Here is an 11601-nt window from a genome sequence, read left to right as displayed (position 1 = left end):
AGGATCCTTTCTTTAGGGAGCTGGGGCTTACCTGTGCTCCTCATCCAGGGGTAGATACGGAAGTTACTGTCGCTTTGCAAATCTGAGTCCCTCTGGTCCGTTTTGCTGCAGTTCTGCTTGGAAGCATCTCCCGGGCACATCATGGAGAGGTTTTGCTCGAAAGGGGAACAGTGCATGTTGAAGGAGCCGGGCTCCAGGCCGTAGCCGGAGGAGTACATGCTGGGGGGCTGGGGGGGCACGGCGCTGCCGCTGGAGTAGAGCCCGGGCATGGAGGCGGCGAAGGGAGGCGTGGATCCGGCCCCATACCCCGCTCGCTGCGTGGTGGAGGCGAAAGCGCAAGAAGTTTGCTCGGGAAAGACTCCGGATGGGAAAACCGAACTTGCGGCTTGGTATTTAGAAAATAAAGCATTCGCATAATACAATGAACTCATAATTTGGCCGGGTGATTTGTAGGTCGGGACGTTTTAGTGTCGGTTTTACGAGGTACCGTGATATATTACGGAATTAGAGTCCAGATTTACACCAAAAAGGAGCCCTTTTTCCTCCCGGCCCATGTGACGCGCGGGCACGTGGCTCCGGCGGCGCCAATCGCCGCCCGCTCCCTCCTCGGGGGCAAAAAATTGTAGTGCTGCTGGATTTATAAAATATGATAAATAATTGATGCGATATAAAACCCTCCAAGATCTATGCTGGAAGGGGTGAAATTGTGCTGGAGTCGATAAGCAACCTGTAATCAGTTTTCAGCTCAGACCGAGGGAGAAAGGGAAAAGGGGAAGGGGAGGGGGGGTGGGGGGCAAAAGCACGTTGCTGATAAACCAGCGTCTCCCTCTCGGTCTCTCTCTGCTGGAGGAAAAGGAAGGGAGCTCTATTTATCCCTTTATTGATCCCGTCTAAAAATCCCTCCTTTCGCACCATTTCTGCGGCTCCGAGGTACTTTTTCACAGGACTCTACATAATTCCCTCATTTTAAATTGAAGGTAGGCTTTTGAAAGCTTGTTCTAGGTTATCTGTAACATTCAGAAAAAAAAAAAAAAAAAAAGACAAATGTCTCATTGATACCTAATAGTTTCAGGGTTCTTTTTCCCCAAATGCCATTCAGCTCTATATCTAATTTATTCCAGTGCCACGGGCTTTGAGCTTCGTATTGAGCTGGCATTTGCTTTTCTTGTTGCGAAAAATAAAGAGTGCACAGCTCCCTTGTTCGGCGTGTCAGCGGTTCTGCGGGACTCAATTACAGTTAGAAGTAAAACCTCACCAGCTGGCTGATTTGCTTTCTGCTGCAGAAGCACAGAGACTGAGTGGGAGGAAAAGAGAGAGGGGGGACCCGGGGCTGGGCTGCGTCTTGCGGGGAGAGAGGGGTGGGCGAGGGGGGGGGGAAGAAAGGAGGGAAGAGAAAGGGAAGGGGGAAAAACACCGAACCAAAACAAAACAAGGCACGTTACCTTCAGGAAGGATTTCCACACAGCCTCCCAACCTGTCACCACCCAGGAACTGTGAGGAACAACAACAAGAGCAGAAGCCATGGCAGTTGCCCCGGGCCCCCCCCCCTTCCCCGCGGCTCCCGGGCAGCAGCCCCCCGGCCCCAGCCCGTCCCAGCAGCGACCCAGCCCGCCAGCATCTCTCCAGGCAAAGCAGGCTTTGATGGCCAGGGCTGCAGCTCCGACACAATTGACTTTTATTTCCTTTCTATCAAAGTGGTCCTGGAGGAAATGGAGCAGGGTAAAAGAATGATGTCACGGAATTCTCGCTTGTAAACTTTATTGTAACTTTCTTCCGCCGCTTCCAGGTTTAGACAATAGAACAAAGTGATGAAAGAACAACAAAATATATCATTAGTTCCCCCAATAAAGTAATTCACGTATACAGTATACATTCTTTTTCACAGTTAACCTAAAGATCACTTTACAACTTGCTTCACTGTGCGCATGCTAACTAAAGGAGAGAAAAATGCTTTTTTTCTTGTCTTTTTTTTTTCTTTTTTCCCTTTTTTAGGAAGAGACATTTAAAAATTGTAAAAAAAAAAAAAAAGAAAAAAAAAAAGAAAATCCCTAACCAAAGAAAAGAACATAAGTAAGGAAAGGAAAGAGAGAAAGAGAGAGAAAAGGAGAGATAACTATAGCATAAATAGGCAGTTTCATGTTGTTGGGACGTTTGTTTCAATAGCTACCTCCAATACATACAGATAAACCACAACAAAAAAAGTGGAAAATAATTAAAAAAAAAAAAAGTGCACAAATGTAATTTCACGTAACTCCTATAGCATTGAAAGCTATGTTAACCAACCCACCCCCCAGGAAAGAAGAGAGAGACAGAGAGAAAGACAGAGAGAGAGAGAAAATTTCACAGTCATGTTTTACATAAGCTATTGCGTTACACTACCACTAGTTAATAACTGGCAAAAGGCAGGAGAGACCTCCCGATCACTTTTGCATACTGTTCATTGTATCAAAGGATAATCAGGAAAGTGGTGCTTACAGCTATATTGTTTTACAGCAATAAAAGGTTTTTTTTTTTTCCTTTCTCTTTTCTATGCATTGTTGGTTTTTTCCCACCCCTCCCTTACATTAACTGCCATTAACGTGGGGCTCAGGGGCTCTTCCACCCCAGCAGCGCTTGCCTTTCAGTCCTTAAAAATCCTTTTATTTCTTGTCCGCCTTCTGTGCTTCCCCTTCCTCGTCCACCTCCTGGGCTCTTTCCATTTTCTGTTTTTCCAGTTCTTCCTGCTCGCATTTGCTGCTGGGAAACTTGTCTTTGTTGTTTTCCTTTTTCCATTTCATCCTCCTGTTCTGGAACCAGATTTTGACCTGCCTTTCTGTCAATCCCAGGGCATGCGAGACCTCGATCCTCCGTTTGCGGGTCAGGTAGGGATTAAATAGAAATTCCTTCTCCAGTTCCAGCGTCTGGTAGCGGCTGTAGGTTTGCCTCCCCCTCCTCCGTCCAGCGGCTGCTGGGGAATTGCAAAGGTTGGGTGGAAGAGGGGAAGAAGAGAAGGAGGTTGAAAGATACATAAACCAGGCTCGGGAATAGGCACACACAGGCTCACACCCGCTCACACACACACACACACTCACACACACACAGGCACGGGAGGGGGAGGAAGAAAGGACTCGCAGGAGCAAAGGCAGGAAGCAAAGAGGGAGAGGGAAAGGCTCCTGGAGAATATTATAAAAGGGAAGATGGTTATAAAGGAAAGGGGTGATGGTGGCAGGGGAGGGGGGGTGTCACCCACCAGCCTACTCCGAGCAGCCCGGCTAAAGCCCTGCACTTGCACACTTATTATTACCCGAATCACAACAACAACAACAACAACAGGCTCCGGGTCTTTGGGATCCCGGGGAAAAAAAAAAAAAAAAAAGAAAAAAAAAGAAAAGAGCTGCAGCCCGGGCAGAGCGAGCAGCAGCACCGAAATCCCAAATCAAACGCAAAACAAAAATGAAGGGGCTTTTTTAAGGCTATAAAAGTGCCATAAACTTTAAGGACGCTTCCTTCCACAGAAAGCCCGGCTCGCTCAGCCCCCAGAAGAAAAGGTCTCCTTCAGGGTAATTAAACTATAAAGCAATTTACAAGTGCAAAAGTTTACCCCCATAAAGCAGTAAAATACAGTCACCGGGGAAGAAAAGGGGAGCGAAAGAAAGCGAGCGAGCAAAAGAGGGGCAGAAAGAAAGCAAAGAGGGCTACTTTATGGGGCTCAGGAAATGCCTCCTCGGCGTCCTCTCCATCTCGCCTCACCTTGCGGTCGCATCCAGGGGAAGAGCTGGGTGGGAGAAGGGCTCTGCTCCGAGCTCTCCGCCTCCTCTCCAAGGCCGCTGGCAGCGAGCTTGCAGTCCGTGTACTGCACCAGGTCCGAGTCCTGGGCGCTGAAGAGGCTCTGCCTTTGCAAGGGGTCGTAGCCATAGAAGTTGCCGGGGTCCCCATGGCACGCCACGGCGCAGGGGTTCTGCTGGTACGGGGAGCTGGAGAGGGAGGACGCTCCGTGGTAAAACTCCTGGATTTGGGTCGGATGCTGGAAGGTGCCCCCCGTGCTGGGTCCGTACACCACCGTGGGTCTGCCCCCAAGATCCTGAGCGAACCCGCAGTCATAGTAGTTGGGGCGCAAGGAGTCCCCGGTTTTGTATTTGGAGAAGAGTGAGTTGACAAAATAAGAACTCATTTTAATTTAAATAAGAGTATCTGTTCGGAGGAGGAAGAAAAGGAGGGAAAGGAAAAAAAAAAAAAAAAAAAAAAAAAAAAAAAAGCCAACCAAACCAGACCACGGGAATCTATTAGCAAAAAAAGAAAGCGCTAAGATGCTAAGCAACGACAGTTTGTGATTTCCAGGAATATAAAAGGAGGATATAATCAAAACTCTAAGCCTGCATGATATTGAATTCTTTCCTCCCCCCCACCCCTAAAAAAAAAAAAAAATCGCCACTTAAAGAGTTCTCGCTTTACATTTCCAAGAAGAGATGCCAGTTCATAAACAGTTTTCAGTGATTTACTTCAGCGCAAATGAGTTGTTTCATATTTTGCAGTGTCTTTTCATGATCATTTGCATCTATTACCAAAACCTCATCCTATTGGCTTCTCCTTACTCCACACGGACTCTGCACTGCATGATTGTGAAAGGAAGAGTGTGAGAGAATAAAGAAGGAAAAGCAAGCGAGGGGGAGCGAGAGAGGGAGAGGGAGCGAGAGAGAGAGAGAGAGAGAGGGAGCGAGAGGGGAAGGGAGAAGGAGGTGGGGTGAATATACGGATTAAATATGTTTAACTACCTACATTAATGAGATATCGCTCGCCTCACAACAAATCACATACCTAGACCACCCAAAAGATTGATTTTTGGGGAGTGTTGGAAAATTAAAGAGAAGCGCTCGCAGTCGTTAATTTCAAAATTTTAACGAGGCAGTTTTAGCCTTTTTAAATGTCAGGGTCGCTTTGGAAAACTGTAAAAGAACACGATTTAATTGCTACCAGTTTTAAAAGGTCCTATAAATGTAATTGGTATTTTAATACAAGTTATCAAATCATACAGCTTCTTACCCTAAACATATTTTAAAACAAACGAGGTAGTCATATTTAACATTTTAATGATCAATTTCCTTATTATTGATAAAGGTTTAACTATCACATGAAGGGAATTGCATTTGTAATAGCCCCAAAAAAGGCTGTAAACTGTTTAACAAACTATAAAACGCCATAAAGCCGGGGATGTTGTTGTTGTTTATACCGCACTACATAAAAGCCGTTAGGATTTTACGAGTTCGTTCCTCTACCGCTATAAACCAGAGGTTTCGATTGGACCCGTCCGCATTACAGCGAGATGTCGAGGTGTCAATATTGAATTAAAATGATTATAGTTTTTCATATATAACATTGACTTCTCGTGTCTCTCCCGCAGCCCCCTCCCCTGCCCCCCTCCTCCCCCGCCGAGGACTTGCTCAAGACGTGCTGGGGGATGATTGCGAACTAAAAGTATTGTGTCGCTTATCACACCCAGAGCAGAACCTCTATGGTGGGTAACTGATGGCTCTTCCTACCTCACCCCCTCCCCAATAACTTCTTTTTCTTTTTTTTTTTTCCTCACATCTTTTTTTTTCATGATACTTCTGATGAAAACTGGGGAAAAGGGGGGGGGGATGGGGTCAGGGAGAGAGGAGAGAGGCTTTCTATTTTATTGGCGTTTGGTAACAACGGAGCAAACTTACCCCTAAGATGCCAACGCTGCAATTTTCCACCGTCTAAACACACAGGGGGTAGATTTTGAAATTCATTTCTCGCAGTCAGCAAATATCACCGGGAGGTGTTTCAGCCGGTAACACACCGAGCCCCGACCCTGCCCCAGCCTCCCCGACACCCCCGGCGCCCCTCCAAGCCCCTCGCGATGCCAGCGAGATTTTCCAATCATTCCACCTTCAACAGGAGTTTAAAGACGCCCTTTAAAACCCCTATTTCTTTATTATTTTTCCTTTGCCCTGCCTTGATTTCTGCTGCTTCCCATTGCATCCGGCTGCGCGGGTTTGACACCAGAAAGGTGAATTAAAGACGGTTTCGCTCCCTCCTGCCTTGAACCGAGGGACAATTTTCAACCTCCACAAGACGGAAAAAAGAGGAAAAAGTTAAAATGGTTCGGTTAGTCTGTCTTGCCAGGGCTTTGGTACAAAAAAATTCTTGAATTAAAATTGGCAGTGGGAATAAGCAGGGAATTAAGAAAGACAGAGAGAGAGACAAGGAAAGGAAGGAAGAAAACAAGGATAGTAACGGAATAAAACTTTAAAACCATCCTTTGAGAAATAATTTAAGTAAATACGTTTCCTTTATTTTGTGTAAGGATAATTTCAGTCGAGTCTAAGAGCCTTTTCAAGTAATTATTGTTGTTGGAGTACTTGCAGTGGTATAATTAAGGCTTTTTCCCCCCTAAAAGGCAAGTTAACATTTTATTTTTCTCAACACTTTTATTGTCGATTGAGCAGATTTTGGTTTCATCTTTGAACATAAAACCCCAGAAACGGTGCACAGAAGTAAATAGAGCTTTGCAGCCTGGCGTGGGGATGCTCGATGCTAGAATTTTCAAGAAAGAAAAAAATTTAAAATAATCTGAATCGAGTGAAGTAATTTTAGAAAAGAAGCTGTCTTCTTTGCAGGCGTATCTATCTACCCAAGTTTTTAAGGTAAAAATAGCAGGAATTCCCGTTCGTATGTGGACCCCGGGAAGGCGGGATTGAAGTTGTTCTTGGAAGTTAACGTTTTTATCAAGTGGAGTAGAATTTTATGGTCGTGAAGTGATGGTAACTCACCAATGCACCAGAAATCAATGGCTGATCTTAAATCATTCATATACTGTACTCAGATTCCTGATGAAAGGAAAATGTTTCTATTATAAGAAAAAACAAGTGGGGATGTGTGTGTGTGCGTGCGTGTGTCTGAGAGAGAGAAGATAATTTATAAATACCCAGTGGAGGAAAGATTTATTAGGAATTCTCAAGGAAAAAAAAAAAAAACAACAAACCTTTCTTGGGTAAACCTTAACTTTTCACTTCTCCGCATTTTACTGAATGCACAAGGGCAAGATATTTCTTTATTTTCCCCATCTATTTCTGTTTACGTTTGTAATTCATTTTGTAGCTTTTAAACAGAGTCTTGAGATGCTTAAACTTTGCTTTTTAAAACAACATATCGCATCCTGGTCTGTTGTGGGTGGGGGTTTAATTTGTTACATTCTTCCCCAGAACGCTGCTTATCGGGGAATCTGATGGAACTGGGGAGAAACATTTATTTGGAAAATACCCGTTTATAACAATTTGGAAGAAAACCTTTATTTAAATTATTGCCACCATTCCTTTCTATGTTATTTGTAGCCGAATTTGTAGCTGAAGGACTGGAATGTCTGAATAGTTTTTCTCTGGTAATTTTGAAGAAACAAAGGCCAAAATAAAAGTGGTCAACGGAGTTTAAACTTTCCGTTTTTGCTGTTCCTGCATCAGTGGGGGGTTTATACGTATCACAAAACGTGGGAAGTTAATAGCGTTTTGGATTAATTTCCGGTTTTGTACGATTTTAAAATATCACCAAACATATTAAGTTAAGACCTTGGGCAAAAAGCAGCAGCGTTATCAAAAGACGGAGCAACTCTACCAAAAATGACCAATTCGACTTCTAAAAAGCATTATAATGTGGGGGGTTTTGTCCGGCGAGGGTTATGAATCTAAAACATATAAAATAAAGATCCGAGAAAGCGCAGCTCATCCTAACGGCCGAGGGAAAGAGTCTGGGGGAAATATCCTGATTCCGGGTGCTCCTTTCTCCCCGAAATCTTGGAGCCACCCTCTTTTCCAGCCCTGCGAGCGTAAATCTTCGGTTTGGAGATAATTAAGCTCCCCTCCCACCTCCACCCCAATCAGCAGAAGACAAAACCCCATGGTTTGGGTTTTGGTGGGGTTTTTTTCCTCCCCTTTTAAATGAACATTTCAAATAGATGCGCGTCCCACCTCTCAGCACAGAGCCTCCAGATTAACTCTCCTTTTTTTTAAAATAATAATAAAAAAACTAAACCCAAACCTCGCATAATTTACCCTCGCAGGGAAAAATAGATGTAACCGGCAAAATGGCTGTAATTAACCCTATATTTTATGCTTCGGGAGTGTTCGTGCTCGCAGCCCGCGTGCCGCCGCTAATGAAGTCAAGGTGTTACGCGGAGCCCCGCGGCCGCGCGCGGGAGACGCGCGTCTTGCGTGGAGCAAGGGCGCCACCTAGCGGCCCTGCGCGGAGCTGCAGTCTGAGCCGCGGAGGGGGAGCTTTCCTTCGGGGTGGGGGCAGAAAAAAAGGGGGGGCTGGGGGTGTCCCCGTTGGGACCTGGGGAAATAAAACCCGGGAAAAGCGAGGGGAAAAAAGCGAGGAGGAAAAAAAAAAGAATTAAAAAGGGAAAAAAGGGAAAATTGAGTTATTCCTCCTCGCCCCGCAGCGCTGAAGTTTTACGCGGGGAAAACTGCACCATCCAGCCGGCAATAAAAGAGGGAAAATGGGTTTGCTTTTGAAAACCGCTATTGTTTCAAATTCCGAGACTAAACAATTGGTCATTCTGCTCTGGAGGGGGAAGGCCGGGGCTGTAAACCCATAAAGAGCTTCCCAAGCCCAGACGTCTCGCCAGAACTTCGAGTGTGTGAATGGGGGTGTGTGTGTGTGTGTGTGTGTGTGCGCCTCTGTGTGTGTGTGTTGTTGTGTGCAGGGCTCAGCGTTCTGGCAGCCTGGAATTGCTTTAAAGGGAAAAGAAAAAAAAAAGGGGGGGGGGGGGAGGAAAAAAAAAAAAAAAAAGAACAAAGGGAATCATCCAGAGCGCTGGATTTTCACGGCATCTGCAAAAGAAGAATAAATTAGCTAAAGTCCCTCCCCACCTTTTCTCTCCCTCTCCCCCACCCCTTATTTCCAAAATACCCCCTCCCCTCGGAAAAAAAAAAAAAAAAGGAAAAAAAAAGGAAAAAAAAAAAAAAAGAAGAGGGCAACTTTGTATGTGAGTGAAGCAGAAACAAGAGCATTTACACGTTGGGTTTCCCCACATTCCCAAGTCGTTGTAGTAATTTAGGAGTTCCTGAAAGTTTTCTTGCACTGTTTGCTTTACAGCCGTTTAGTTCCTTAACCTTCAGAAATTTATACCCTATAAAGTTTTATAGCGGTCATATTCTTTTATTGCAGCACACTGCACTGAATTTTCCTTTTTTTTTTATGACAAGTTACTTCCCTTTCTCTCTCTTCTCTCACTAAGCTCCAAATATCTTTCTTCTTCTTTTGTTTTCTTTTCAGAGCTGCCCCAAAGAAAGGATTTTTTTAAGAAGTGAAATATTGCCCTTTAGAGTGCCCATTATGTTAAAAATTAGTGGAGAGAGATTCTTGGTTATATTTCTCACTACCTGCTTCCTGCAGGGCTGAGCAGGTCTTAGGGTTTGTTTGTTTTTTAAATATAGAGATAGAAACACTTTCCAAGCGCTTGTATTTCTTCATGAGCAATAAAATGTCAAACGAATTTAGAGAGGGAGTTAGAGGAGCCGCTCATTGAGCCCTTGGAAAAAGGAACCGCGTGTCAAATCCGAGGTGATGCCAAGCAGGGAGAGCGGGGTGGGGTTTCTCACTGTTTGTTTTGGGTTTCTAATTTTTCTTTAAAGAGTTTTCCTCGGGCGGTTGGGGAATAAACCAAAGAAAAGTCAAATAAAGCCAGTCCGTTCTGCGCCTTTGCCTCTGGTCCCCTTGGGCTGATGGGGGAAAGCAAAGATGAAACCCTCAGAAACAAACAAATAAACATGCGAACAAACAAGCAACCACCGGGAAATGTAACCAAAGATTAGAGATGGCCAATTTAAAATTAAAAAAGAAAAAAAAAAAAATTTAGAATCTCAGCAAGTTTGTATGGGACCGAGTAAGCACTTGCTACACCAGAGAGGAATTACTTCCATTTGCCTCTGGACATTTTTTTTTTAACCTAAGAAAAAATTGATTCTTATAATACACTTAACGAGCCACTAAAGAACGCAGGAAAACACAATGAAAATATTTCTGAAATTTTAGATGAAGCAGTATAACACAATGACATATAGGAGCTGTTGTTCTAAAATCGATTTTTATTCTGGAGCATTAAACATCTCTGGAAAATACATCCGGGCTGATGCTACAGAAGACAGTTTTTCCAACATTTGTAAAGTAAGCATATTTCCTAATAAAATGAACTAACATTTTAAATTCTATTTAAAAAGAACCTTATATTGTCATCTTAAAAATATCAGCTCTTTACCACAATTCTAAGGAAAGTGAAAAAACGCTTCTAAATCCTAATGGCCGATGGGCTGCAAACATCAATTAAGTCACGGATACGCTTCTGAAAAATATAGTAATGAGGATTTAGGCAAGTCCATACTCAGCTCGAGATATGAGGAATACACCAATTCAGCATGGAGCAGATTTGAAATTCATCCATCCTTGAGAAGAATCAACCAAAACTGAAAAATTTGACTGTCCAGCTAAAATACAGCTAAATCATCTTTTTCAACGCACTATATTATTTTTAATTAGTCCAGATTTAGAGAAACGATCCTGCTGCCACCAACTTTTTTTTTTTTTCCCCCAGCTCAAAATGTCTCCGAAACAGCTTTTCTTAATTGAGTTTCGAGGAAGGAGATTGGGGGCTTTGACGCAGGGAGAAGTTTGGTTATATTTAACTCCTTCCGGCAACAGAACAGTTAAATTTTGAAGCCCCCAAGGAACTACTTCATGATGGAAAGTTTTACATGAGAAAGTCTATGCATTAAAAAAAAAAAAAAAAACAAAAAAAAAAAAGAACAAAACTTTCTGAGGGATGGTTTTAAAGACTTAAGATCTGGTTTCTTGTCGAGTGGGAGTTTGGGGTTTTTTGTTGTTTTTTTCTTTTTTACCCCTTTCCAGAGGGATTGAAATGAAATTTCAGTGCACCGAGGCGCAGCTACTTGATTCTTATCTCTGGATCATGGGGGAAGGGAAAAAAAAAAAAAAAAGGAAAAAAAAAAAAAAAAAAACCGGAAATATCTGTAGGAAAATGTCTCCTTTTTTTTTGTTTTCAATAGGTACGATGCAGCTATTGACTTGTTTACACGTTCTTGTGCTGGCTATTGTGTTGCTACCTTTATACTGGGCATCGGTGATCGCCACAATAGTAACATCATGGTAAAAGATGATGGACAAGTAAGATGTTTTTCTAGAAACATACCTAATGTTATCTCTCACCTTGACATGAGTTTGTTTTAAAAGAAAAAAATCCATCTGAACTATAGTGAATGATCAATTTTACCCCCACCCCCCCTTCCCAAAACAAAGTTAAGTCTTACAGAGATAAAGGGAAACCAGTCCCGCCCGGGCGGGTTGGAGAAACCTCCAGTGGATCTGTCAGAGGAGAAATCAGCTCCGGCCGGCATGGCATGAGACCAGGGAGGTCCAGATTTGTTATTCTAAACCCTTCTTCGGGATGAGGATGAGGATGAGGATGAGGATGGGGGGGGGGCAGCAGAAGCATCCCCCGGTGCCACCCCGCGGGACGAAGCTCCTTCCCCGGGGAGGCGGCGGCCCCCGGCCCCGGTGGGGCACTGGGCCCCCGAGGAAAGCGGGTTG

General features: G+C 44.0%; 2 protein-coding genes across 5 annotated transcripts in view; both read right to left on the bottom strand.

Annotated features, from left to right (window-relative positions):
- Positions 1–1542, bottom strand: part of HOXB7 (homeobox B7) — a 5229-nt gene extending 3687 nt beyond the window's left edge. Inside the window, exons 1-2 of one of the 3 annotated variants that reach the window (XM_014958949.1) lie at positions 1443–1542; positions 32–314 (exon numbers count right to left, since the gene is read on the bottom strand). In XM_014958949.1, coding sequence (XP_014814435.1) covers positions 32–314; positions 1443–1523 — 364 coding nt within the window. In that variant the 5' untranslated portion in view covers positions 1524–1542. Of the gene's footprint in view, positions 1–31; positions 650–1059; positions 1258–1442 lie in introns of those variants that run through there. The other 2 variants (XM_014958950.1, XM_014958948.1) reach the window with 2 other exon arrangements.
- A 199-nt stretch (positions 1543–1741) lies between these two features.
- On the bottom strand, positions 1742–5336 carry HOXB8 (homeobox B8). 2 transcript variants are annotated; one of them, XM_014958958.1, is made up of 2 exons: positions 3730–5336; positions 1742–2947 (listed from the first exon to the last, which is right to left on the bottom strand). In XM_014958958.1, the coding sequence occupies exons 1-2, from the start codon at positions 4148–4150 to the stop codon at positions 2640–2642; spliced, it is 729 nt and encodes a 242-aa protein (XP_014814444.1). In that variant the 5' UTR covers positions 4151–5336; the 3' UTR covers positions 1742–2639. The 2 variants fall into 2 exon arrangements, with proteins under 2 accessions (XP_014814444.1, XP_014814445.1); XM_014958959.1 differs by having other exon boundaries at positions 1742–2944.
- Positions 5337–11601: the final 6265 nt, after the last annotated feature.

The sequence above is a fragment of the Calidris pugnax genome, unplaced genomic scaffold (genome assembly GCF_001431845.1).
Source record: "Calidris pugnax isolate Ruff unplaced genomic scaffold, ASM143184v1 scaffold335, whole genome shotgun sequence".
Classification (NCBI taxonomy): domain Eukaryota; kingdom Metazoa; phylum Chordata; class Aves; order Charadriiformes; family Scolopacidae; genus Calidris; species Calidris pugnax.
This window is presented reverse-complemented; position numbering and strand designations above follow the sequence as displayed.

Excerpts from the sequence above, each read along its gene's own strand:
- HOXB8 (XM_014958958.1), bottom strand. The coding sequence starts at position 4,150 with ATGAGTTCTTATTTTGTCAACTCACTCTTCTCCAAATACAAAACCGGG. Across the intron at positions 2,948-3,729 it reads CCCCTGGATGCGACCGCAAG|CAGCCGCTGGACGGAGGAGG; the intron begins GTGAGGCGAGAT and ends GCAATTCCCCAG.